Source organism: Aphelocoma coerulescens, chromosome 26 (genome assembly GCF_041296385.1).
Source record: "Aphelocoma coerulescens isolate FSJ_1873_10779 chromosome 26, UR_Acoe_1.0, whole genome shotgun sequence".
In the NCBI taxonomy this organism is placed as follows: Eukaryota; Metazoa; Chordata; class Aves; order Passeriformes; family Corvidae; genus Aphelocoma; species Aphelocoma coerulescens.
Genome location: NC_091039.1, coordinates 2,470,955 through 2,497,296, shown reverse-complemented (window position 1 = coordinate 2,497,296; position 26,342 = coordinate 2,470,955). Strand labels below are relative to the sequence as shown.

The 26,342-nt window shown below is 50.9% G+C and overlaps 1 protein-coding gene across 1 annotated transcript; it reads left to right on the top strand.

Moving 5' to 3' along the window:
- On the top strand, nucleotides 1-24,623 carry KLHL12 (kelch like family member 12). The gene is made up of 12 exons (XM_068995840.1): nucleotides 1-84; nucleotides 335-532; nucleotides 7,660-7,813; nucleotides 8,596-8,813; nucleotides 11,831-11,980; nucleotides 13,691-13,805; nucleotides 16,346-16,452; nucleotides 17,359-17,554; nucleotides 18,240-18,398; nucleotides 19,639-19,737; nucleotides 22,540-22,726; nucleotides 23,047-24,623. The coding sequence occupies exons 1-12, from the start codon at nucleotides 1-3 to the stop codon at nucleotides 23,171-23,173; spliced, it is 1,794 nt and encodes a 597-aa protein (XP_068851941.1). The 3' UTR covers nucleotides 23,174-24,623.
- Nucleotides 24,624-26,342: the final 1,719 nt, after the last annotated feature.

Sequence of the window (26,342 nt, the reverse complement as noted above, 5' to 3'; positions counted from 1 at the left end):
ATGACGGAATCAGAGCGCGCGGCGCGGGGAGAGGGAAGGGCGGGGGGAGGCGAGGTGTGCGGGCCGGGACCTCTCCCCGCGGCGGTGAGTGCGGCCGGGCCGGGCCGGGCAGGGCAGCTCCGGGCCGGGTCGGGCGGGGCAGGACGGGGCCGGGCTGGGCGGCCCCGGCCTGCCCCGGGCGGGTGTCGCCGGGGCGGCCGCGCCGCGGGGTCGCGGTGGGCGGGGGCGCCGGGCGGGGCGGGCGCTGAGGGCGGGCGGGCGGGGCGGCGCGGCGGCAGCGCCCCCTGTCGGCGGCGGGCGCCGTGCCATGTGGCCGTGCTGGCTGTGCCCGCAGGTGCCGCGCGCCATGGCCCCCCCCAAGGACATCATGACCAACTCCCACGCCAAGTCCATCCTCAACGCCATGAACGCCCTGCGTAAGAGCAACACGCTCTGCGACGTCACCCTCCGCGTGGAACACAAGGACTTCCCGGCCCACCGCATCGTCCTGGCCGCCTGCAGCGACTACTTCTGCGCCATGTTCACCAGCGAGGTCGGTGCTGCCGCCGGCCCTGGGTGCTCCGTGGGTGGAGGAGGCAGGGCCGCCCAGTGCCTGGGCTGCTCTCCGTTGAGCTGCTCAGCAGCTGGGCCAGGATCCCCCCGTGAGGGCCCAGGATCCCCTTGTGGTGATCCTGGAGTCCGCTGGATACTCCCCGTGGTTGCTCAGGATGCCCCCGTTGTGGTTCTTGATCCTTTCATGGTGGCTCTGGGTTCCTCAGGAACCCCCCATGGTGGCCCTGGATTTCTCTGTGGTGGCCCTTGGTGTCTCTGGATTTCTGCACGGTGGCCTTCGGTTTCCCTATGGGCTCCAGGTCCCCCCGTGGTGGCCCTAGGTCTCTCTGAATCCCCCCATGCTGGCCCTGGAGCCCTCTGGATTCTGTCCTGCTGGCCCTGGAGCAGTTCGAGGTGATTCTGTGTCTTCTTATGGTGGCCCCAGAGCCCTTTATCCTGACCTGGTGGGGAGTTAGAGGTTGTGGCAGAGACTGTGATCTTGATTCATGGTCTGCTGCGACCACCCTGTGCCCAGCGAGCTGCCAGGCTGAGCTGCCAAACCAGAGAGTTCTGATGCATTTACTTATTTTTCTAGCGGTGATTTGTGGTTTCTGTGGTTCTGGGCATCTTTCCTGCCCTGGTGCCGAGCTGGGGAGTCTGGGCAGCCCTTTCTGTGCAATGGAGGGTGTCTGATGCGTGCTCCGGGCTCCTCTTGGCACTGGCTGAGAGCTGGTGTGTGCTGGGTTGTGCTGGTCTCCTGCCATGGGGGTGTCACTGGGGCTGGGGTGACTGTGAGCCCCAGGTGCTGCACTCAGCACATCTCACCTGTGAGCACCTTGGCTCTCAGCCCTGACTGTGAGACTTGCAGTACCTATGTGCTGTTTCCCTGAGTCACTGACAGGCACTGTTTGAGCTAGAACTGGCACTTGCTGTTAAATGTCAGATGCATTGCCTGGCTTTGTCTTTTATAAGTTTGAGTCAATCTTTGCAGCTTTTTCTTACAGAAGATGCTTTCCTTATCCTACCGCCTTCCCCATTAGCAGGGAGAAACATTATTAAGTAGCTCACAGGTCCTAAAGCCCTCCCTGCTAGCCCAAGAGTCATTGCAGCAGAGAATGATTTTGTTCTTTGTTTTACCGAGGCATCCAAGGCTGTGGCAGAGCTCTCTGTGTGCCCACTGCTCTCAGTGCTGTCGGGGCAGCAGGTGTCTCCGTTTTTACAGTCCTGTGCAAAGAAACCAAAACGAAGAATGTGTGGCCTGACCACAGACCAATATATTTTTTTTGTCCGTATCTTCATGAAATTTGTAAATTCATCAGGTTTATGCTCTTTCTCTGCATGAAGGAAATGTAATGAAATGAAGAAAATGCACAAAGCAAATTAGTCCCTGGAGGCTGAAGTTTTCTGTTCTCCAGTAGCTCCAGGTGCTCACCAGTACAGCAGAGTGTCTCTGCTTCTCTGGGTTTGCCTCCACGTTCCTGTCAGTGCTTTTGACTTCTGGACTTTGTGCAGAGATCCAGTCATTCCGTGTGCTCCAGAATGTTCTTCATGACTGCTAACAAAGGCTGGGGGTTGGTGTGCTTTGGGTTTGAGCTGAGGTGTCTCTCCTTGCTTCGTTACACTCATGTTAACTGTAACATCATAGTGACCTTCATTCGGACATGTAAGTCTTCCTAGGAAATTAAATTCTCCCTGGGAGAACGCCTGTGCCCAGTGGGCAGAATTGCTTGCTCTCTCGCACTCCCACACCGCCTCTGCTTTAAGGGGTTTGCTTCTTTTGCTTAGTCTTTCTTCCAAACTTGTTCCTTTGTTACGGAAACCCTAAGTGACCAACCTGCCAAGGGGCACACAATTACAGAGTGTTTGTGGGAGAACTTCCTTCCAGGAAGGGGCAGCTCGGTAAGCCTCAGAGTGGACCTGCTTCCTGTGTGTGTCAGCGACAAGTGTGTCGGGGCCTGTGATGGGACAGTGCTTGGACACTCTCCAGGCTCTTGTGGGTGCAGGGTTTGGCCAGGCTGGGACTCCAGGGAGCTCATTGTGTGTGGTGTCATGGACTGACAGGCCCTGCCAGGGCTTCCTCTGCACTCCATCGCTTGCCTCCGGCAAGTCTGGGGGCTGCTTGGCTGCTCTAATGTGCCAGACCAGGCTGCACAAGGCTTTGTTCAGAACTGATCCTGGGGTTAGCCCATGGCATTCCTGGTCTTCTATCCTGGGGTTATGTCACAGTATTCTTGGTGTCACATCTGTGCATGGCCAGTACAACACTGAGACTGTCAGCAGATACTGTTGTCGTAAAGAACTGCCTTTGCCTCTCTATGTCTCAAGTTTCTTTCCTTCTCTTACTTCTGACTTTAACATTTTAAAAAGTTCTCAGTCTGGCTTAGTATTAATTTCTTCCCATTTTCTGTTCCCATTTTACAGAATGAGGAGAAGCCATTGATCACCTGATGAACCCCAGGCTTTTTACAACTCTTTCCTTTGCCCCTGTGCTGAGCAGTGTGGGAGAACTGAAAGACCATCAGTTTTACCTACAGGGTTGTTCCTTGTAGTGAAAATTGCAGAGCAGTTTTAACTCCCATGGATCTTGGTTGTGCACTGATATTTTTCTCTGTTTGGCCAAGTTAACGTAAGTTAGGTTCTTTTAAGAGCTGATCATTGGCTCCACCTCAGAAAGAAACTATTCTGTCTTCTCTTGGAGGCTGTGTTCTAGAAACTGAAGGGTTCTTTTCCCCCCAGCATGGAGAAATATTCTGAAAGTAAGCAGCTGGTGTTTCCAGGTGCTTACATGGTCAACTTCACTGTGCTGTGATTGCTCTCCAGAGTACAGTGAGCCACACATTAGCACTGTCATGCCAGCATTTCTCTTCCCCTGTGAGAAGAAATTGGGGTTTATTCCAGTGTACTTTTGTGTGTCTGCATTAGTAAAGACGAAAACAAGAAGTAGCCTTGGGTAAGAAAGGGGTTGCAAAATTTTAGACCCATTCTCCTGCAGGGTGAGTTGCATGATTGTCACGGTTTAGCCCCAGGCAGCAGCCAAGCCCCTCACAGCCCCGTGCTTGCTCCCCCACCAGCAGGATCAGGGAGGGAGTCACAAGAGTAAAAGCTGGAAAATTTGTGGGTTGAGACAAAGACAGTTTAATATGGAAAGCAAAAGCCACACGTGCAAACAAAGCAAACCCAGGAATTCACTCCCTGTTTCCCATGGGCAGGCAGGTGTTCAGCCATCCCCTGGAAAGCAGGGTTCCGCGACAGTGACTTGGGAAGACAAACACCATCACTCCAAACATCCCTCCCCCTTCTTTCTTCTGCCCCCCACTTTGTATACTGAGCATGGTGTCATACAGTCTGAAATATGCCTTTGATCACTTTGGGTCATCTGTCCCAGCTATGTCTCCTCCCAGCTTCCCATGCACCCCCAGCCCCCTCGCCAGCCTGGCAGTATGAAAAGCAGAAAAGGCCTTGGCTCTGTGACCACTGCTCAGCAATTACAAAAACATGTCCATTATTGTCCCTACATTCAGCACAAATCCAAAACACAGCCCCATGCCAGCCACTGAGAAGGAAATTAACTCTACCCCAGCCAAACCCAGCACAATGATTGATGGATGGAATGGAAGAAGCAACACTGTGTTTCACAAAAGAGCTGTAACCTGCAGCCCCTGCCTTAAGGCTTTCAGCAGCTTGGGCATCTTGAGGTAAAACTCCTGAGGCCTCAAAGTGACTCTCTTTAGTTGTTTTCCTGGATGCTGCAGTTGATTTTGGGATTTCTACTGCTGCAGACTTTTTATGACGTTAGAAATGTGCTTGTGTGAGGGAGTATCAATCCCTGGCTACTACACTCCCTTCAGGGAGAGTGAGCAGAGCTCTGATACTAAACAGCAAAGTGGGAAACCGATCTGAAATTCTGACAGCAGAGATGGAGAGATGTATCTGGGGCCACTGAACAACCACAAAAGGAAACACTGAACACCTTGGAGAGGAAAGCTTCCTGCCCTTTGTGTTGGTTAGCATTGTATGATCATCAGTTTGTATTCTGAGTCCAAATACATGCCAGTATGGTTGAACGAGGGACTGTCTGTGTCCCAACAGCCCAGCACTGAGCACTGCAGGCAGTTCTCCAATGCTACACACACAGGCTGGAGCTCAGCTCAGAGTCCTCATGAGTCTGAAAGGCTGAGAGAATTGGGATTGTTGAGTCTGGAGAAAGCTCTGGGGTGACCTAATTGTGGCCTTTCAGTACATGAAGGGAACCAACAAGAAAGATGGAGAGAGACTTTTCACTGGAGTTACAGGAGGAAGGGGAATGGCTTTGAGCTGACAGAGAGGGTCCATGGAAGGTCCCTTCCAACCAAGACCATTCCATGATTCTGTGTTCAGAATCAAGTTGTCTCCACACTGAGATCCTTCTTTAAGGTATGATGTTAGGATTCCGATTCTGCATCACATATGTAGGTGAATTTATGTGAAATACTTCCTTCCTTCCTTCCTTCCTTCCTTCCTTCCTTCCTTCCTTCCTTCCTTCCTTCCTTCCTTCCTTCCTTCCTTCCTTCCTTCCTTCCTTCCTTCCTTCCTTCCTTCCTTCCTTCCTTCCTTCCTTCCGAATTCCTTCCTTCCTTCCGAGTTCCTTCCTTCCTTCCTTCCTTCCGAATTCCTTCCTTCCGAATTCCTTCCTTCCTTCCTTCCTTCCTTCCTTCCATCCATCCATCCATCCATCCATCCTTCCTGGCGTCCTTCCTTCCTGGCATCCTTAGCATGTGAGTAAACTGAGCAAAATAACAACCAAGTAGTGGAGTGTAGCAGAAATACAAGGGAAGCAGGAATTAATCATCTCTGTGGTGTTAGTGTTGTCCCCATGGTTTGTGTTATGGTCAGCAGTATAGAGTATGTGCATGGCTGATGATTGAATATTGATTGTGCATCAGAAGCTTCTTTACCAGCTCCAGGCTGATGTGTGAAGAACTGATGCTTACAGCTGCCAGGAGGTCAATAGAAGTTTGTAACGTCTTTGATCCTAAATATGTATGGTCTGTGTCTCAATTTGCTTATTGGAATCATCTGAACGTCTTGTCTGATCAGTTCTGACCTTTGGTGACATCTGTGTCCTTTGTTTGTGGTACAAACAGCTTAGTCTTGTTTCAGGAATGTTTTGTCTGGCCCAAGGCAGGAACTGGTTTTAGCTTCTGAATGCAATGCCTGGCCTGTCACACAGCAGGTCAGACAAGGTAATTTGCTGTTCCTTCCCAACTTTGGAAGCCATAAAGTTTGTTCACTGAGTCAACAGATTTGAAAGGCCTCTTCCTTCAAATTCCTTCGAGGTTCACCATTACCTCCTGTGCTTCTCTCCTGCAAGTGTATCTCTGCATCATAGACATGGCTCAGTCCCAGCAGACATCTCTGCCGTGTCGTGGAGTGCCTCTGCAGGAGCAGCTTCCACTGCTCGTATTTTCTCTACTCCTGTATCACCTCTGTTTTCCCCAGCTGTGGCAGATTCCAAGCTCAGTGATGGTGCTTTGGCCGTGCTTTCTGCTCCCTGAGCCTCTGCCCAACTGGCTGTACCAACTTCGGGCCCATTCTTGGCAAGAGAAGCCACGGGCTTTCGTCTGCGTTGTGCTTGCACTGGTGCTGACTGCTCCAGAAGTCAGGGGCTGGTTTTGCAGCGTGCCACAGGGAGATCATTATCTCCTGAGGTGCAGCCATGCTGCTGAGCTGGCAGCAATGTGCAGGGTGTGATTAGTGAGTCCACCAGCCAGTGCATTGATCAGGAATCATCGGATGCTCTGCCAGCAGCTCTGTGCTGGGGGCACTGAACCACGAAGCTGATGCTTTGTGAAATATAATCTGTTTTGTGCAAATTTGATGGATTCACAGAATTTGCTGTTCCCAAAGATTGACCGTTAGGAGGATAATGTTCCTTGGAAGAAATAATTATTCCAAAATTAATCATAGAGGTGATAAAATAGAGGACAAAGTCTGGATTGTGTATGTGCCATCACTGCACAAACTGTCTTTTAACTTAATTTCATTTTAGGAATGAAGTTCACCATAAGCTTGAAGAATTGAATCAGGAAATTGACGAGTTGAGAAAGCTTTTTCTTTGGCTTGGTTTTAGAGTGGAGTGGTGAAAATGTCCAGGTGTTGGAAAGGAAAATTACTTGTCAGTAGAATAGACTTGTTCAGGTTTAGGGCTTGACATGCCATGGGGAAGTTACCAAAGCTCAGGCAGAAGGATGTCCTACTGATAGAGGGCACAGAGATGCCAAATTTCTGGGCCACAGAGACACTTGGCAAAACTCCCAAAATAAGGAAGAAATTGATAAAGCAAGCTCAGCAGCTGTGCTGAATCAGCTCTGAATGGGTAGAAGGTAATTCCAGCAGAGGCACGTTGTGACCACTGACTCACAGCCACCTACTCCAGAAGTCCCCTGACCCAGAGGAAGAGAAAGACTGAGCATGGGACTCATTAGCGTAAGAAGCAAGGAAATCATAAACCAATAGAAGATAGAAGGCTAATTAATGAGAGAGCTAGGTAACTTGTAGCCAATGAACATTAATGCCTTTGCTAAAATGTATAAAAAGTGAACAATTTTGCTGGTCATGGGCTGGCTTTGGGGATTGGCCTCCAGCCCCCCTCTCTGTGCTGAACTGAAATGAATCAAATACCTGGACTCTGGGTGTGGATTGGCCTCTTTCACACCAGCTGAAAGAACCTGGTTTGGGCCAACACTTAGGTGGGGACTCCATGTGAACTGCAGCATGTCACACGCATCCAGCTCAGGGAGGAAATCCCCTGGAGTAAAGCTTGGAGTACTGCATGGAGGAGAGTGTTTAGTTGTCTTGCACAGGTGACACACGTAATCTCTGCTGACTCAGATCTCAGCTCACAGGTTTTACTGTGCAGTGTGACTGTCCTTTTGATCCATAAAAAACTTCTTTCTCTTTCTCATCCTGTAAGTGAATTTTGTAGGGAAAATTCCCTCTTTCCCCATATCCTTTCAGTGAGTGCCAGAATAGAAAGGACAAATCTCTGTTGAAACCTCTGACAGATCTTATTTTCAAACCTGCTGAGTGTTGTGGGCTTTCTGCTCACATTAATGAAAAATAAAGCTGTGTCTCTCTTTTAATTTACAGCTCTCAGAGAAAGATAAACCCTGTGTGGATATCCAGGGCCTGACAGCCTCCACCATGGAAATCCTGCTGGACTTTGTATATACAGAAACTGTGCATGTGACAGTAGAAAACGTCCAAGAATTGCTGCCAGCAGCATGTCTGCTTCAACTGAAAGGTAATTCAAGGATTAGCACAAATTGCACCATTGCTGCTGTATAGAGATTTGGTTTGTTTGACCCTCTGTGCATGGAAGAGAGATTGGGGGAGGAATGATACTTGTAAGTAGTTATATCAAACTTCTGTTTTCTTGTGCGCTGTGGTCTCATTGGTAGTGGAAGGGGTTTGGGTGCAAAAAAAAAGGTAAAACAGGTTCCATGCTTTGGGCTACTGTACTTCTGCAGGAGTATTCCCAAGAGGAATTGTGAGCTGTATAGCACATAAATGTTACTGCTCAGTTATATTACTCTAATAAGCAAATCCTGGATGTATTTGACCTGCCATCACAGTATGTCTGGGTCGGTAACAGGCTGGTTGTTGTCACTGCACATGCACCTATGGAGCTACCCTGGACAATTATCCCAAATCACAGACAGCTTACCCAAAAGTTATCACAGACCTAGGAATCTGGTACTATATCCACTAGCAGACACATTAGTGGTTTATAATCCATGAAGCTGAGTACAACTCACATTGGAGTCTTCCTAGTATCAGACTGATGTAATTTTTTGATTGGAATAGAACAGCCAGAGCTCAAACCAGCCCAAACACGTGGCCTGGCTGCTCCAAGTGTCTTCACAGTCTCCAAAGCAATACATGCATGTGTGTGTTTCTGTAGTACTTTTACTTGTTATTTGAATTGGATTTTCATTATTGCTTAGAACTTTTTTGAAGCCCTTGCCAAAACAGTGGATTGATAGTAAGCATGCAGTGCTCATTCACCCCTCCAATTTTCCGTAGGTGTGAAACAAGCTTGCTGTGAGTTTCTAGAAAGCCAGCTGGATCCATCAAATTGTTTGGGCATTCGGGATTTTGCTGAGACACACAATTGTGTGGATCTAATGCAAGCTGCAGAGGTCTTCAGCCAGAAACATTTTCCAGAGGTGGTTCAGCATGAAGAGTTTATCCTCTTAAATCAAGAAGAGGTTGAAAAGCTCATCAAGTGTGATGAAATTCAGGTAAAACCTGAAAAGTACCATTACTGTGCAAAGCATTGAAATAAAACATTGAAACCAGTCAGTAATTAGTCCATACTTCTGGGGTGGACTTCTCACACAGTTTCTGAATTTGACATTTAATTTTCAAGAAGTGTCTAACTAATTTTTTTTTGCTAGTTTGTAATCTGAATTTTATCAGTAACATGTAGCTTCTCTGTAAGAATTTGTTGTCACACAAGTGGTTCTTGCAAGTCAATCACAGTGAGTTAGTTCCCTCTGCAAAGTTACTGGCCCTTCATTCCCTCCTTTCCCTGGAGAAGACAAGTTGTCTCAATGCCTACATTTCAGAAATACCCCCAAGCTTTAACTTCTGTTTGCCTGCTGATCAGCAGCACAAGGAATCCCCAGGATGGTGCAGGGTGGTCTGACTTTGCAGGGATTACAGGGAGATTTAGTTCCCTGACGGTGAGTTTCTGGAGGATGTGCTATGTGACTGGAACATGTCAAATACATTTTTCCACCTTTTCTATGAACCAGTTGAACATTCCCTGGTAATGAGGAGAGAGTTTGATTACTTACTGAGGTGGATTTTGTCGAGAGCTAACATTCACTGCAGTTGAAAGCAATCACTACTCAGAGTTCAGGGGAACAGGAATGCTTGGAAGCAAACCAACGTATGGGATATCTTTGGTAGGATTCCTGAAAAGCCAGTACAGGGGTAGCCAGAGGAGAATTGTTGATGTATTCCTTGAAAGTGGTCTTCAGCCATGGCAACATGCTCTTGTTAATGAGGCTGCTTGAGAAAGAGCCTGTGAGACAGTGGTGAAGGACCCTGCTCCAGCCGGGACCTGCAGTGGAGAAGGCTGAGTGTGTTTGGTGTTTGTGCTGTGAGGGGCTGAGCCTCCTGTGGGTTGTGATGACACTGAGAGCAGCTTCTGGGCTGGGAGCAGGAAATAATGAGGAACTTCAGAATGACCCAGCCAAGCTTCTCGGATGATCCGCTCAGGCGAAGCGACATTCCTTGTGGATTGGAAGGGCTGGTTCAGACCTTGCAGCAGGCAGTGTGTTGTGCATGCACTGTCATACCTTAAGAATATGTGACAGGTAGGGCAAGGGAGGCAATTCTCCCCCTCTTCTCTGTCCTTGTGAGGTCTCACCTGGAATGCTGTGTCCAGGTCAGGAGTTCTCAGCACAAGAAAGACGTGGACCTGTTAGAGCAGGAGGTGACAGAGATGCTCTGAGGGCTGGAGCCCCTCTGCTGTGGAGCCATGCTGGGAGAGCTGGGGGGGTTGACCTGGAGAGGAGATGGCTCCAGGGAGACCTTATAAAGGCCCTTATAAAAAAGAGGAAGAGTGACTTTTTACATGGGCAGAGAGTGATAGGACAAGGGGTAACAGTTTTAAAGAGGAGATACTTAGATTTGATATTGGGAAGAAATTCTTTCCTGTGAGGGTGCTGAGGACCTGGCCCAGGTTGCCCAGAGAAGCTGTGCCTGCCCCATTCCTGGAAGTGTCCATGGTCAGGTTGGATGGGGCTTGGAGCAACCTGGTCTGGTGGAAGGTGTCCCTGCCCATGGCAGAGGGTGGAATGGGATGGGCTTTAAGGTCCCTTCCAACCCAAACCAGTCTGGGATAAGGAGCAGGTCTCTCTCCTGCTGTGCCAGCACAGAGGTGCTGTGTGGAATCAAGAGTGTGCTCACAGAACACCCTCAGAAAATCTCTGGGCTGCTCAAGAAGTGCAATTACAGGTCCTCACTGTGATCCTGCATTAAATGTTACTCATCATTTATCAGGAAACGTAAATGATTTAATGAACAATAAAACTGTTAAATATATCTGAGGACATTCCGTTCAGGAGGGAATAAATCAATGCAGGATTATTGCGTTTAAAGAGGAGGTGGGGAAATTGGAAACAGTACAGTAGTCTGCTCTCCTTTTGTGAGCTCTAATTGTCCTTTCCCTGCAATTCCAAGAGAAAGAGGCCATTCCAAATTACACTGTAATGAATATAAAACAATGGCTTAGAAGAATGCCTAACATAATTAACCTCTGGGGCTCCCTGCTTCAAAACATTCTGCCTGACAGCTTCAAACTGGACTTCAGAGGGGACCAGTTGTAGGCTGGTGGGAAGGCTCAGTCCTTTCATCACAGGCTCTTCTTTTTTCTTCATGTTTAGTCTCAGTTAACGACTTTGTAATAATAAATTTGTACCTGGTTTCCCTTTATGTTGGATGATCTGCTAGATGTGCAAAAAGAAAACAAAGTCTAAGTAATATATAATTGAGATTTTTACAATTCTTTCGATTTTGGTAATCATAGCTGTCCAAAGCACCTGAGGTTCTCTAACAGTATCAAATTTGGGTGGTTTAGTCAGTGTAATCTCTGGAAGTGGTGTAAGCACCAGCATGTGCCAGTCCTAAATGGAGACCGGAGATGGAGAAATAAATTAGTGATAAAATAAACAGTAGAAATAAACAGTAACATTCGTGCCCCACTCTGAAATCCTTTGTAGTTTTTAAAAGGTGGATTGAAATAAAAAGATACCTTGAATGTACCTGCTCTGGCTGGATTGTCCGAGGGGCAGTGCGTGGGCACGGCGCTGCCGGGGCCTAAGCCAGACACTTCGCTGTGCAAAGGAAACATGATTCTGATCACCTCTATGATGGCACTTGGAATTTTGCAGGACCACAGCTCCTGGTCCACAGAGAACTGGGGGAGCTGTCCTGTGAGTTCCCACTGGTCAGTGGATGGAGCTTCCAGCTCTGGGCTCTGATCCGCACCGTAGCGCTCACTGCTCCGGGACTTGGACTGCCCATTGTTGATCTCAGCTGCAGGGGAAAAAACAAATGCAGGTTTAAGGAAAAGGAAGTGAGGGAATTTCACTGTGCTTATGGGGATTTCCCTAAGAGACTCGTAGCTGAAGTGTCCTGCTCCCTTGCTCGCTGTGAAGCAGTGCCAACAGCCTGGACGTTGTGTGCTCCATGGCAGTAGCTCCAGTGTTATCCTGTCATCCTATCAGGATGTGCCTCCTCTTTGCAGGTGGACTCTGAGGAGCCGGTGTTCGAGGCGGTTATCAACTGGGTGAAGCACTCGAAGAAGGAGCGTGAGGCGTCGCTGCCGGAGCTGCTGCAGTACGTGCGGATGCCGCTGCTCACCCCCCGCTACATCACTGACGTCATCGACACCGAGGTACGGCGCTGGCGGCCGCTGCGTGCTCCTGGCTGGGCTCTGCTGCCCGACAGAACGTATTCAAAGCTCTCCTCTGCTGCTCCTGTTTGATGGGGACACTGCGGAGCTGTCCCTGCTCAGCGCCGCCGTCACACTGAGCAGTGGTGTGCTGTGCCAGCAGCCACAGCATCCCGCTCTGCAGCCACAGGGTGCCCTCTCCAGAGCCATTTGTCAGCTGTCTCTGCACCTTTCTGTTGTCATCTGTTACAGTCTCCAACAAGTGCTTTCTGCCATCATTCCTAAGCGCTGGCAGGTCCCCTTCCCCAGGCTGAAGATTGCTGGCATTGATCTCAGGGAGGTCATGGCTCCTCAGAGGATGTCTGAGGTCCAGATGGCCAGCAAGTACCTCTGAGTGAGAAAGACAGGAGCTGTGTGGGCCCAGGGCCAATACACAGCCAAGAGCCATGGCTAACACTGCTGCTTTGTATTCTGAGATGCTGCAGAGGCAACCCAAAATTGGGACGATGCAAAGAGATAATTAAGCTTTTCAGTGCAAGTTTAATTCCAGGCAGGAAATGATGCTGATCCCAGGCAAGATTTCAAAGGAAGGCCCAGAGAAGGTCAAACCAGCCTTGAGGTTAGATGGTGATAGGATGTACTCAGGGGTTACTAGCCCTTGCCACCTGACAGGTGCTGAATGGTGAATGACAGACGTTTCTCTACGTCAGGAAAAGGCTGGTTTAGCAACAGGCATCTCGGATGTGATAGATCATGGATGTTACTAAGTCAAGACAACCTAATGGGCTGTTGTGTTAGGCTGTGCCAGAGCTAAAGGGTGTTCAGTCAGATTGTCATGGTCCACTTCAAACTGAAATTGAAGCTAATGGAAAAGGGACTGGTACCAAAACAAATAGATCTGTTCCAAATCCAGCCTGAGACAGAGCGTGTACTGCCCTCGGCTCTCAGAGTGACCGTGCAGGGTGACCTGTCCAGTCTGGCAGTGCCACACACTGATGGCACATCCTCAGCTTGGGGTGGTGTGGAGAGTGGAGTGTTGGCCCCATGTGGCTGCCTGATACAGATACCAGGAGCCTGTAAAAGTAAATCTGAACTTACTGAAGCAGCATGTACACCAAACACCCAAGGGAAAATGAGCACTGAGCTGAAGGGAGGTTGGTCCGGGCCCTTGGCTAGGGAAGGGAATTACAATGGCATTGTGCAAGGAGATGAAGCTGTCCTTGGGTGCCCCTCACACTTCAGTGCTTCTGTTGCCTCTTCACAACTCCATGTCCCACGTGCACAGGGATCAGGGCAACAGATCAGCTGAACAGCTTCATTGGGCTGTGCTCCCCACCTCTTCTCCAGTGGCAGGTGCAGGACGAGTTATGTGGGGCAGATCAAGTGTGGTTTCACTGCCAGTTCCCCTTCCTAGTCATACTTCTGCTGGCTTAAATGGAGCAGAAGTGACTTTTCCTTAGTGTTCCAATGCAGCCATTTTCCTTAAGGAACCTTCAGTGCCAGTCTGTGAGAATGGAGCTGTATCTTCTCAGCTGCAATCTGGTCTTCAGTTGCCTTTGCATTTCTCTGCATGCCATGTCTCCACCAGGACACTGCAGCCTGCACACAAGTCCTTTACATGCTGTCTGAGCTGATGAGCGTTGGCTTTAGGACAGTTCTTCTGAGGTTTCTTAAAATACACTGCATGTACCAATGACTCATGTTTCTCCCCAGCCTTTTATACGCTGCAGCCTGCAGTGCAGAGACCTTGTAGACGAAGCCAAGAAATTCCACCTTCGGCCCGAGCTCCGGAGCCAGATGCAAGGACCCAGGACACGAGCACGTCTGGGTGAGCAGCAGGGGAAAGGACACTGAGAGGGGCCAGGGCACTGGCAGGTGGTGTGCCAGACACCTTGTCTAGTGCCTTGTAATTGTGCTGATGTTCTTCACAGCAGTAGCTTTTGTCATCCCATGGTCCCCAGTGGGACAGAGAGGGGACTGGAGCAAAGGAGAGAGTGCCTCTTTTACAGAGCACGTTTGCTTAGTGCCAGTGTGGGGACCAGTTGATTGCTTTTAATCCCAGGCCCCTGCTGTGGCCTTAAAACCAGTTTCCTGAGGTGCTGGTGCCTGCAGATACATTTGTCCCAGCATGCAGCTGTCCAAGAACTGTGGGAAGAGTTTCTTCCTGTCTGAAGAGGCAGGTATCAGAGTCCAAAATGGAGCTGTGAGGTGAGTGACAGCTGCCTTACAGTGACAGCAAATTTCCACAGCGAATTGAACGGGGGAACGTGCAAGGAGGGAGATGGAGATGTCCCTCTTCCCCTTCAGAGGTGCTTTTGTTTTTCTCCCTAGCCTTGTTAAGGTAAATCAATGATGATATCTTCCTTTATTTCAGTAACTCCTACCAAGCATGGTCATGAATTGTTCAGAAAAGGCTTGTCTTAGGGCTGTGAGCACTCAAGAGCAACATAAGTATTTTACTGGCTTCTTCTGTCAGACTGTGCTGTGCCTGTATCCTGGTGCACTCCCAGGGCACTGCCATCAGTGCCAGCATGGACCACTGTCCCTGCAAGGAATCCTCCTTGTGTGTTCTCCAGTGCTGCTGCAGGTGTGGTGGAGAGAAACCCCAAAATCCCCTCGTGACCCATTTCAGGGGACAGAAAGCAGTTTAACCACAAAAAGAGGAGGGCAGATTAGGGTTGTCAGAGACACACTGATCAAACTTTTCTGGCCTGAAGGGAATGTTGTTGTTCTGCTCCTGCATAGTCCAGGCCTCAGCACATTTTGTGGGAATTCCTATGCCAGTTTCAAAGATCTGCACTTCAGCTCAGCCTGTCACTGCCATCAGCCTTCCAGTATCTGAAGGGGCCTACAAGGAAGCCATAGAGGGACTTGTCATCACAAACTGTAGCAATGGGACAACAGGGAATGGTTTCACACGGGAAATTTAGGGAAGAAATTCTTCCCTGTGCAGGTGGGGAGGCCCTGGCACAGGGTGCCCAGAGAGGCTGTGGCTGCCCCATCCCTGGAAGTGTCCAAGGCCAGGCTGGACAGGGCCTGGAACAACCTGGGACAGTGGAAGGTGTCTCTGAACACGGCAGGGGGTGGAATGAGATGAGCTTTAAGGTCCCTTCCAACCCAAACCATTTTGTGATTCTATGATTTTAGAAAAACACATTTCATTTTATTCTTAGTTTAAATACTTCACCTGATAAAAAAGACATTTAAAAACTGTTTTATTGTCTAATTGTATGGGTTAAAACTGCACATTATTGCTGAGGTTCACCCTTTGGATTCAGCCCTAGCTCTTTAATTGATTCCACACCATCTGATATCAGTAATGTGTCACTTTTACACTGTTATCAAGTTGTGTATTAACTTTGCATGTGAGAACTGAAGTGATTGCACTTTTAGCTATCTTACTGGAAAGGAGCCTTTCCAAGATGTTGGAGCTCTTGTGAATCCTTCCCAGTTATTTTTTATATTATTCTTCATCTGAGGTGGCAGCTTTTCTGCTTTGTGGCAGACAAGGCCTTGTAAAATGTTTGTTGCTTGGTGTTCAGTCCTTCTGCAATTAAAAGCTGGATGGTCCTAAATTCTAGTGATACACTCCCTGTTCCAGAAAGGGCCCAAGGAGTCCAGGGGATGCTGAGCTGTTCTAAACCTGAGACAGAAGCCTGCTTCCAGGCAGTGATTACAGGGGAAGTTATAATTCTCCAGGTCACAGCTGTTATTTAACAGTCATGGAGGAAATAAAAATTCAGAGACCATCTCAGAGAAAAAAAAAGTAATGGGAAGGCAATTTTGAAAAAAAATACACAAGATTTAAGAGACAATTCCTGGGAAAATATTTAATTTGTTTTCCAAGCTTCAGACAGCCTGACTTGTTTCTCAGTTACGTGGTAAACAAAGTCCCCTAAATCAGGTCTGGATGTCATTTGCTACCAAGAGGAGACCTTGTGTTATGAGGAGGCAGCAGGGATTCTCCTCCAGATTCTATGGGGTGGTGAGAGGTTTGGGGAAAACAGTGGAAGGAATACAAAAGGAGATATAAAGGAGTGAACTTCAGCACCTGTCTGAGGCAGCTTGTCTTCTCAAAGTGCCTCTGGTGTTAGGAGAAACAGCCCTCCAGCAGCAAGCTCCTAACACCTCAGTCAATCGTCTGCCACATGCTCTGAAGAGTTTTCTCCTTTCTTTTCCTTGCTGAGCACAGAGGGAGTGGGAGTGCCTGAGCCAGGTTAGGTCCCTTCCCCAGAGCCGAGATGAAAACAGGGATTTAGAGGCAGCTTTGCACCAGGGAAGGCTCAGAGTTTCTTCAGGTTGTTCCCCTGAGGTGACCCTTTGGTTGTGAAGGGATTGACTTGGCTTTGCTGTCCCTCTGTGCCTCAGGAGCTAACGAAGTGCTGCTCGTGATCGGCGGCTTTGGCAGCCAGCAGTCCCCCATTGATGTGGTGGAGAAGTACGACCCCAAGACCCAGGAGTGGAGTTTCCTGCCGGTAAGGGACTGGCTCTGACCACCACTGGGCTGACCAGGCTGTGAGCAAACACTGATCCTGCAGCACCAGCTGGATAACAGTTTCCTTGGGCTGTCCTGTGCAATCTGCTGAGGATTTCTGAGAGAAATTCTTCAGATATTTACATGGTGAATGCTGAAACCACTTCAGTTTGCAGAGTGATGGAGGGAGAGGGGGTTGTTGTCATAGACCTGATCAGCTGAGCCTGCAGAGACCCACATCTTGGTTGTGGGAGTGAGAACTATCATGTTTCTTAGAGAAGGGGTGTTAAGTTTTAAGGTTAGTGATGATAATTGGAATGTCAATAGGAACAGTGTAATCAGTGCAGTCTTCAGGCTGCTGCATGATCCCGCTGCTTGCAGTGTTTTGGAGCATTACGGGAAGAGAGAATTCCTGCACTGAGGAGTATTTCTACCCAAATTAAAATCACCTTTATCTGTGTGAAATGGTGAAGAACTGCCTCTTTAATATCACTGGTCAGGACAAACTCAGTATCACCTGATGTTCCAAAATTCTGATCTTTCTTGGAGGCTAAAAGCTTCATCAAATATTCAGAGTCCCCACTTTCTCCCGTTACCACTGTCTGCAGGAGCCAGTGGGAGGCTAACAAAACATACCAAATGCATCAAAGATTATGCAGCAGCACAGGATAAATACATTTAATGCGAAATACTTGAGTGCAGAGAGACGTGGTCCTGAGAAGAGAGCATGGCAGGGAGAGGCAGACACAGTCACTTAGGCTGTGTCCTTTAAATCCATTGTGCTGCCTGCTCTGGGACAGTGGGCCATTTCCCAAAGGAGCAGCAGCAGAGGGTGGAAGAGCAGTGGTTGGTCTCTGTGCCCAGTGTTGTTTCTCTCTTTGACCTTCGTGTTGCTTTGCTGTCTCAGAGCATCACGCGGAAGCGGCGATACGTGGCCACGGTGTCCCTCCATGACCGCATCTATGTCATCGGGGGCTACGACGGGCGCTCCCGCCTCAGCTCCGTGGAGTGCCTGGATTACACATCGGATGAGGATGGCATCTGGTACTCCGTGGCTCCCATGAACGTGCGGCGAGGGCTGGCGGGAGCCACAACCCTTGGAGGTACGTCCTGGTCACTGCCAGGGCAGAGCATCTCTGGCCTGAGATGCCCTGAGCTGGTATGTGAAGAGTGGGCTGGCTCTGGGGGAGGAGGGGAGCCTGAGATTCTGCCTTCTCATCACTGGGATGCAGAAATGGAAAACTTGCCCACATATCCTGAGAGGAGCTCTGCCTCCGCTGCATTCCTGCAGCACATATCTGTGAACTGGGGGAAAGGGGCTCTGTGAGAGATTATGGAGTGGGAAGCTCTGAGGGTGGTGACAGTGTCGGGCAACACTGAGCACAGGACACTTAAGTACAGCTGTGACCATCCAGCACTGGAGAGACTGGAACATGTGCAGGGAAGGAGTGGGGACTTTGGGGAGGTACTGACGTGAGGCTCGTCATGGGAAGGGTTTGGGTTTGGGCATGGCAGTGTTTTGGTGGTACTACAGCATGAAAAAAATAGCTGGATGTGCATGTTCTCTTTCATCCATCAGCAGGAAGCAGATTTAAAGGCCAGATGGGACTTGTGTTTGTTTGTTGGACCCGTGAGCCAGGTTGAGGTGCCTGGGTTCATCTTGGCTCCCAGTGTGCCAAGGTCTGTTTTCTGTGGTTTGCAGTCCACGTTGTAGCTTTGCTCCATGTGTGAGGGCCCCCGTGCTCCATGGGCATGGTTGACTCGCTGGGTCCCACTCTGTCACTGCAGACATGATCTACGTTTCGGGTGGGTTCGATGGAAGCCGCCGTCACACCAGCATGGAGCGCTACGACCCCAACATCGACCAGTGGAGTATGCTGGGAGACATGCAGACAGCACGGGAGGGAGCGGGGCTCGTGGTCGCCAACGGAGTCATCTACTGCCTCGGTGGGTACCTCAGCACCTCTGGGAGTTGTGCAAAGCCTGCCCTTTTACACAAGTGACCATTCAGGTGCTGCCTGAGCAGCACCAACCTGTCACATCCATGTTAGAAGAGGTTTAACCTCCCGGGGCACTCCCGGCTGTGTCAGTGAGTGCTGCCTGACCTCGCTGTTCCCATCACAGTGGCTTGAAGTGCAGCTGCCGTATCACTGCAGGAGATGCTGCACGCTGCAAATTACACACAATTTACACACCCTGCGATTGAGGGATGGCTGAAGTGTGGAGGATGAGCAGTGCCAACTGAAGCTTTGTGTGGCCTGGGAAATGTCTAAATGCCCAGAGATGAAGCAGGTAGCCATGGGACAGACGGTGCACCTGCACCACACAAAGCAATGGTGGCTGTAGTGCTCCAGAAATGTATCCTGAGCTGTCTGTTCTCCAGCTTCTTCCTGTAGCACTCAGTTTCAGAGCACCACACCAGCTGTGAGTACAGTGAGATTTCCAGAGGACAAAGCACTCTGAAGCTTGTTCTGTGGGTCACCTTCTGGGCCTCAGAAAAGGCAGGCCCAGCGTTGCACCCACATCTGTTGCAGTCCTGTTCCTGGGGAGTCATAGATCTTAGGCACTTGTTTCATAGAACCACTGAATGGTTTGGGTTGGAATGGACCTTAATCTCATTCCACCCCTGCCATGGGCAGGGACACCTTCCACTAGCCCAGGTTGCTCCAAGCCCTGCCCAACCTGGCCTCAAACCTGGCCATAATCCAGCCTGGTTTATGGGTTTCACTTCTCCCTCCCGAATTCCTCTTCCTCATGCTGTCCCCAGGATGGATGGCAGCACACTGCTCCTTTGCTGGGGCTGCACAGAGATTCTTTAGTATTCTCTTGAGAGATCCCGAGCCTACACTGCTCAGCCTCGTGCAGCTGTGGCTGCAGCACAGACCTGAGCACAGACCTGGGAGCGGCTCATCTGCGGGACTGCACCAGCAGTGGCCTCAGTGTGCTCAGAGGCAGCTCTGTGGGGCTGGCCTGGTTTGGGGAAGTGATGCTGTCCCACATGGCCCAGTGCATTGTTGGGGCAGAGCTGGCTCTGGGCTGGCTGCAGGATCCCCTGTCCTGCCAGGGTGGGCTGTGCTGATGGCAGTGCCACACTGTGCTCGGGGCCCACCAGGCGTGTTACTGCTGTCTACACAAAAAACATTCTCCCCAAATCAGCCCCGTGGTTTGCTCCTGTGTTCTGTTTCAGGAGGCTACGATGGGCTGAACATCCTGAATTCTGTTGAGAGGTATGACCCCCACACTGGACACTGGACAAATGTCACTCCAATGGCCACCAAGCGCTCAGGTAAGAGCCCACAGTGCCTTGAAGTCAGTGTGTTTCCTGCTGCACTGAGGGAGCAGTCACTGCTGGTGTGTTCTGCTGTCCTGGAGAGTGCTCTGGCCCCAGTGGGTGGTTTGGCTTTGAGAAGGGATGATTTTACAGCACACTGGCTTGAATTCCCAAGAGAAATACTAATTTTCACATGCCTGCTGTCTCCATCCCACGCCAAGGCGTGTATAGAGGAATGTAGTGGTGGGGTTTTAGGTTACAGGGAGGGAGAGGAAATGCTGTGTGACTTCCAAAACTGGGAACAGTGCTTGGTGTGGAAAAGAGCTCACAAGGCACAAAGTGACCACAGTACTGGGTCAGTGCTTGTCGGCTGCACGGGACATGGTGACGGCAGGCGTGCCCTGCCAGGCTGCTCCTCCACCTGAGCCCTGCTCCAGGGCAGCAGGAGCACAGAGAGCAGCGCTGCCAGAGCAGTGTCACCCTGCAGTGGGGTTCCACAAATGGTGCAGTCACACAATAATTATCCCCCACCAACTCTTCACTTGTCTCTCTGCCTGGAGTTCTATCCAAGCTTTAAGTGGGCAGTTGTATCTAGGACAAGAACACAGTTTAAATCCTGCTTTTGGAGTATCTTTCTGTTTAGGCTCTCCTTCCTTTCTCAGACGAGTTGCCATGGGGCTCCTGTGTGCCCAGGTGTGTTGACCTCCTGCTCTTGCTGTGTGCCTCAGGCCTCCTGCCCTGAGCTCCAGGCTGTGCTGATGAGCTGCCCTGGCCCTGCCTGTGTGTGCACGGGCAGGTTGCTCAGGGCCTTCACACCCGTGTGGCTCCCAGTGCTTAGAGTTACGTTCTTAGACCCTCTTGCACATCCCTTTTGAAGTTACTTTTTCTCTGCTTCTTTCAATAACTGCCCCAACCTGGGCAGCACTGCTCCATGTGATTCCTGTGCAGTGTTCCTGGTTAGGGCCAAGTGCTGGGTACTCAATAAAACTGGGCTCTGTTCCAAAAACATTTCAGCTTTCTTGTGCCTGCAGTGGCATTCACCAAAACCCCGATCTTTAAATATTTATTCCTGTGACAGGGATATTCCTGTTAAGTGTGGGTTTGTCTGCCAGGAATGGATTTGATTTAGGACTTGGGCACTTTCCACATCCAGGAAGACCCTACATACAGAAAACAGGATCAATCTGCAAGTTTTTCCAGGTCAGAGGCACCATGTGAGACTAATCCACAAATCTCTAGGAAGCTTGAGGATCAGATGGGTCTGCTTTGGGCACCAGAGAAGATTGACTTTGGACAAGACCAAAAGAGAGTTCAAGGGAAAAGCCTTCCACAACAGGCATTTCCCAGGTCTGTGCTCCCCACAGGAGTTGGAGGCTTTAGTAGCAGTGCCTTGGCTGCAGCATGAGCTCCTTGGTGCCACAAGCAAGCAGGAACATGGTGAGACTCCTGACCCCAGCACTGGCTCAGCTGGTGTCTTCCTTGGAACTGTGACCTGGAGTACCAAGATCTGAAACATGGGTGTGCCCAAGAGCCTTTTTTTGCCCAAGTTTTTGTGCTGCCACTCTGGTACTAACACCCCTAACTAGTCATAGCTTAGGTACTTGCAGCCTTCATCCTGGTGTCAGTTAAGTCTGTCCTGGTGACCTTGGGCCCTGTAGGACTTCTTTGGCCTCCAAAGAAGACTTATCCACATGCAGGTCTTTGAATTCCAAGACCAGGACTAAAAGCAATCTTGGTGTTATTCACAGAGATCATTTCCTCCTTCTTTCTTTCCACCTCCTAGGACAGATTCTGGAGGGAGGCTACCCCTCAGCGACCTTGGCCATATTGCATTCCTGGACCTGATTTCCCTGATTAGGCCTTGGTTTGGTCTCTTCAGCCAAAGCTCCTGGAGAGCCCACTGGGCCAGCCTGGCCATTCCCAGCTGTTCGGGTGCTCTCAGCAAGGACAGACAGGGAAAGCGAGGATGCGTTCAGTGGAACAGAAAGTCTCCTACCCTGTTTGTAAAGAAACAGATCCATGCCCTACAACTGCAGGGTAGCTGGCTCGTTTCCTTCAGGGTATTCATTAAGGCAGTAGTTCATGTTGGTGGTGACAGCCTGACAGGGCTGACTGTGTCCCGAGGTGCAGGAGCCCCCAAGGCCACCAAGTGCATGGTAGTGTCACGGTGTCCTCCAGTGCTCTACCTGAGGGGGCTGCCAAGGAGGAACCAAGGCTGGCAGGGGGTTATTTGCTGCTGGTTTCATAAATTCCCAGTTGGACCAGCATATTATTGTCTGCTGCACTGTGAGAACAGCTGTTCAGGCAGCTGCTCCAGCCACCTCTGCCTCTGTGACAGTGTAGAAACCAGTTTTCATTTCCCTGTCTTCCAGAGAAGTAATGTCAGGGAAATCCCTCCTCCAGCTCTGCATGGAGCAGTGTGCAGCTACTCTCCAGGCTACAGCCAGGAGCTGGGTGACACCAGGGAGTCAGAAACACCAGAGGAGCTTGTCTCTGTACTGACAGTCCCTGCCAGCTGCCTGCCAGCAGAGCGGGCCTGGTGCTGCTCTGCTCTCACACCTGTGGTCAGGTGTCAGCCCAGGTAAACCTCTCGTGCTGCTGTGCTGCCCGGGCCCCCCACGGCACAGAGTCAGCAGTGTTTAGTGGAGTGACGTTTTCATGTATCATATTGGAGACAACAACAACAGAAGCCGCAGTTATCAGCTCTTTAAAAATGTCCTGTGAAGAGGGAGGAAGTGACCTGTTCAGCCTTGTAACAGCGAGCCCCGCGCTGCCGCTGTCACTCGTGGGTGTGACTGTGCCACCTTCTCTCCACAGGGGCTGGCGTGGCTCTGCTCAATGACCACATTTACGTGGTGGGTGGGTTCGATGGCACGGCGCACCTCTCCTCAGTGGAAGCCTACAACATCCGCACCGACTCCTGGACCACGGTGACGAGCATGACCACGCCCCGCTGCTACGTGGGGGCCACGGTGCTGCGGGGCCGGCTCTACGCCATCGCCGGGTAAGCCCACGGGGTCCTGCAGCCCTGGGTGCTGAACAAGTGACCTGAGGGGACACAGCTGCTGCCCCTTCCACGGGGCCTCTCCTCTATGAGAGGAGACACCCACAGGGTCACCGTGCCCAACCAAAACGGGCAGCACAAAGGTCCAGGGCCCAGGCAGGCAGGAGAGAGGCAGCAGACAGCAATGGCAGCTTGATGCAGGGGTTATAATTTGGGCTATTCCTGCTGTATGCAGCTGCCCAGCCTCCCAGGAAGAGCTCTGAATGCCTCAGCCCCTTCCTCCAGCACTGTCCTTCATTTGTAACTTTCTGTCCCGGCAGATACGATGGCAACTCACTGCTGAGCAGCATCGAGTGCTACGATCCCATCATTGACAGCTGGGAAGTGGTCACCTCCCTGGGGATGCAGCGCTGCGACGCGGGAGTCTGCGTCCTTCGGGAGAAGTGATCAGGAGGGAGCTCACAAAGAAAAACATTCTAAAAAGTCTCAGCTGGAGGAAGAGTCCCAAATGATTTGCAGTGACTGTTCCTGAGAGTTGTGGATGCTGTGGGAATAGGCACCAGAACAGCAGCTTTCTGTGCTGCTTGTGACTAGAGCATGTGCATAACTGTGTGATCTCAGCAGTCATTTGAAATCAAGGGCTCTGTGGGAAGCTGGAGGAAGGGGGTGAATGGGTCAGGAGAAGCTGCACTCTCTGCTGTTCCTGTGGCTCAGTCTGTGGGCAGAGCAGAGTTGCCCCAGCCTGGTCTCAGCCAGCCTGGTGACCCCTCCCAAGGACATGTACATACCACTGGGTCACCTCTTCAGCCACCGCAGGACCCCGCGGGTCCTCGGGTCGCTCTCAGCCATGTGGATGTGTGAGGGTGAATCCAGCTGCTCTTATGTTCCAGCTTCAAATCATCGTGTACATACTGAATGTTCAAACGTGCTCCTTGAGCGCGCGTGGGTGCAGAGCCGGGTTGGGTGAGCGTGTGTGAGGGGGGCCTGCACTGCCACTGCGTTTGCAGGGTCCTCGCAGGGCTGCACACAAACGGAGTCGCAGGTTAAAGCTGTCAACTACTGAGACAGAGCCTGAGGCCACAGGCAGAGGGCAAGGGAGGAGCTCGTTGCTGCCACAGAAGCGCAGGTTCGTGCTCTTGATCGGGTGCTCAGCAGGGTTCATCACATCGTGTGTCCTCAAAAAGCTTGACAGCTCCAGCTGCAAACGACGTGTGGCACCAGGAGCTTGGCTGTGCTGTGGCCGTGCCTGTGCCCTGCCCTGTGAGGAGGTCACCTGAGCTGAGGCCAGGACAGTAGGGACACAGTGGCTGCTGCCCACCAAGGTCCTGCTGGTGAGTCACTGGGGTTTGTCCCCAGACAGACCTGGCAGGGGGACCCGAGGCAGCCTTTCACTCAAGTTCTTTGTGTTGGTTTTCCTTTTATCTAGGGTTTTTCTGCTTCCAGGGCTGTTCCAGAGTGACATCCAGGATTCCGTTTTGCCCTTTGTTCTCAGCTGTTTATTCCCCTGTCTCATAACTCCACATCCTGTGACACTTGCTATCCCTGGCCTGCCCCACGAGCCCAGGTGAGGCTCCATCAGTGGCTCACACCAGCTCACGGAGCACTCCCTGCTCAGCATGTCCTGCCTCGCTGCGTTCCTGGGAGCACAGGCTCCCCTCTGCCATCAGCTCAGCCCCACAGTGCCTGGGCTCCATGTAGTGCTGCTCGTTGAGCTTCCTGCTGACTCCTTGCTTGGGGACAGGGTGGGATCAGGGACATGGTAGCATGACCTAATTATGCACTTTCAGCCAATGCTCTGACCTTCTGCGTTTGTTTCTATCACACAAGTGTTCTGTGGTTTTGTTTCCTATGTTTATTTTTTAATGAAAGTATAAAGAATAAAATATTTCCTGAGCCAGTGGGAGTTTAGCTTCTGTTCTCTACCTTCCAGATGTTTGTCAAACTGCTCTGTCAAGGGTTTGCACAAACCCTGTGTTGGACCAGGCAGCCACCCTCAGGTGTCTGCCCTGCAGCTTCAGCCCAGTAGTGAAAAACAGCTGCTCCAACTGTGAGATCCCTGGCACAGAGACCAGCAGGGAATTTGTTGCAAGGTCTGTTGGAGAAGAGCATGGCAGCAGAGAGGAGGAAAAGACTCTGATTATAGTCGAAAGCAATAATGAATCATCAGGGGCTGAACATGAGCCCAGGTGTGCCCAGGTGGCTGAGAAGGCCAATGACACCTGGCTTGTACCAGCCATGGTGTGACCAGCAGGACTGGTAACCATCCCTCTGTGCTGGCACTGCCGAGGCCACACCTCCAATCCTGGGGGCAGTCTTGGGACCCTCACAAGAAGAAGGTCTTGGAGGGGCTGGAGCATGTCCAGAGAAGGGCAACAGAGCTGGGGAAGAGTCTGCAGCACCAGGAGCAACCAAGGGAGCTGTGGGGGCTCAGCCTGGAGACAACGAGGCTCAGGGGGGACCTTGTGGCTCTGCACAACTCCCTGACAGGAGAGGGCAGCTGGGGCGGGGGTCAGGCTCTGCTCCCAGGGAACAGGGACAGGAGGAGAGGAAATGGCTTCAAGTTGTGCCAGGGGAGGTTCAGGTTGGATATTGGGGAAAATTTCTTCCCTGAAGGGGTGGTCAGGCCCTGGCACAGCCACCCAGGGCAGTGATGGAGTCACTGGAAGTGTTCAAAATATGTGTGGATGTGGCACCAGGGGACATGGGTTAGTGGTGAACGTAGCAGTGCTGGGGGAATGATTGGACTCGATCTTAGAGGTCTTTCCCAAATTAAACAATTCCACAATTCTAATACTGTTACAGTAGAGCTGCAGTTGCAAAAAAATTACAGCTCCTTTGTCCACCATGGGCATGTGGGATGAATGGAGCCCAGCATTAATTCATCTGCCCATATGCAAAACACAGATTCTGCTGATTTCAGTGCAAACTGCAGCATCCTGCCCCAGCAGCCTTTGATGGCTCCAAATCCTCTCCCCTGGTTCCTCCCTCTACCTGGTTCCCCCATAAACAACTCACCACTCACTCCAGATGTTCAATAGCTTCTCCTGACACCTGTCCCCCAAACTGCTCCATCAGTTTTCAGCCAGCGAGAAATAGGGAAGCAAACAAGGGGACAGGCCCCGTTTGGGGAGTGCAGTACCCACAAGGAAGCACTCACTGGTCCCATACGTGGATCTGTCCTACCTGTGCCCCTCTGACACCTGCAGGGAGACAGGCAATGCAGGGGGAGTTTCCAGGCTCTGATGCTGAGCCTGGAGCTGTCAGTAGCTCCTCTCCCTTCCCTGACCCACCCCGCTCTCCTGCAAAGGGCTCAGAGGATTCAGCTCCAAAAGGGATATGTCCAGTGTGTGGTTGGGCAGAAACTCAGCAGCTGGGCAGACTGAAGCAGCAGCATCAGAACTGGGTCACAGCAGGATGTGACCCCATGAGAATGGCCAGCAGACCCATCCCTGCCTTTCCAGGGCAGGATGTACTGAAGGGCTTGAAGAGGAACTTGTGTTTCCAGGGAGGTAACGCACAAGACAAACCTTCAAAATGCTCCATGGAGGTGAGAAAATGTACAGGCTCCTGCTGAAAGCAAAACAAAGGGACAAAATGTTCTACTTGGGAAGAAGCT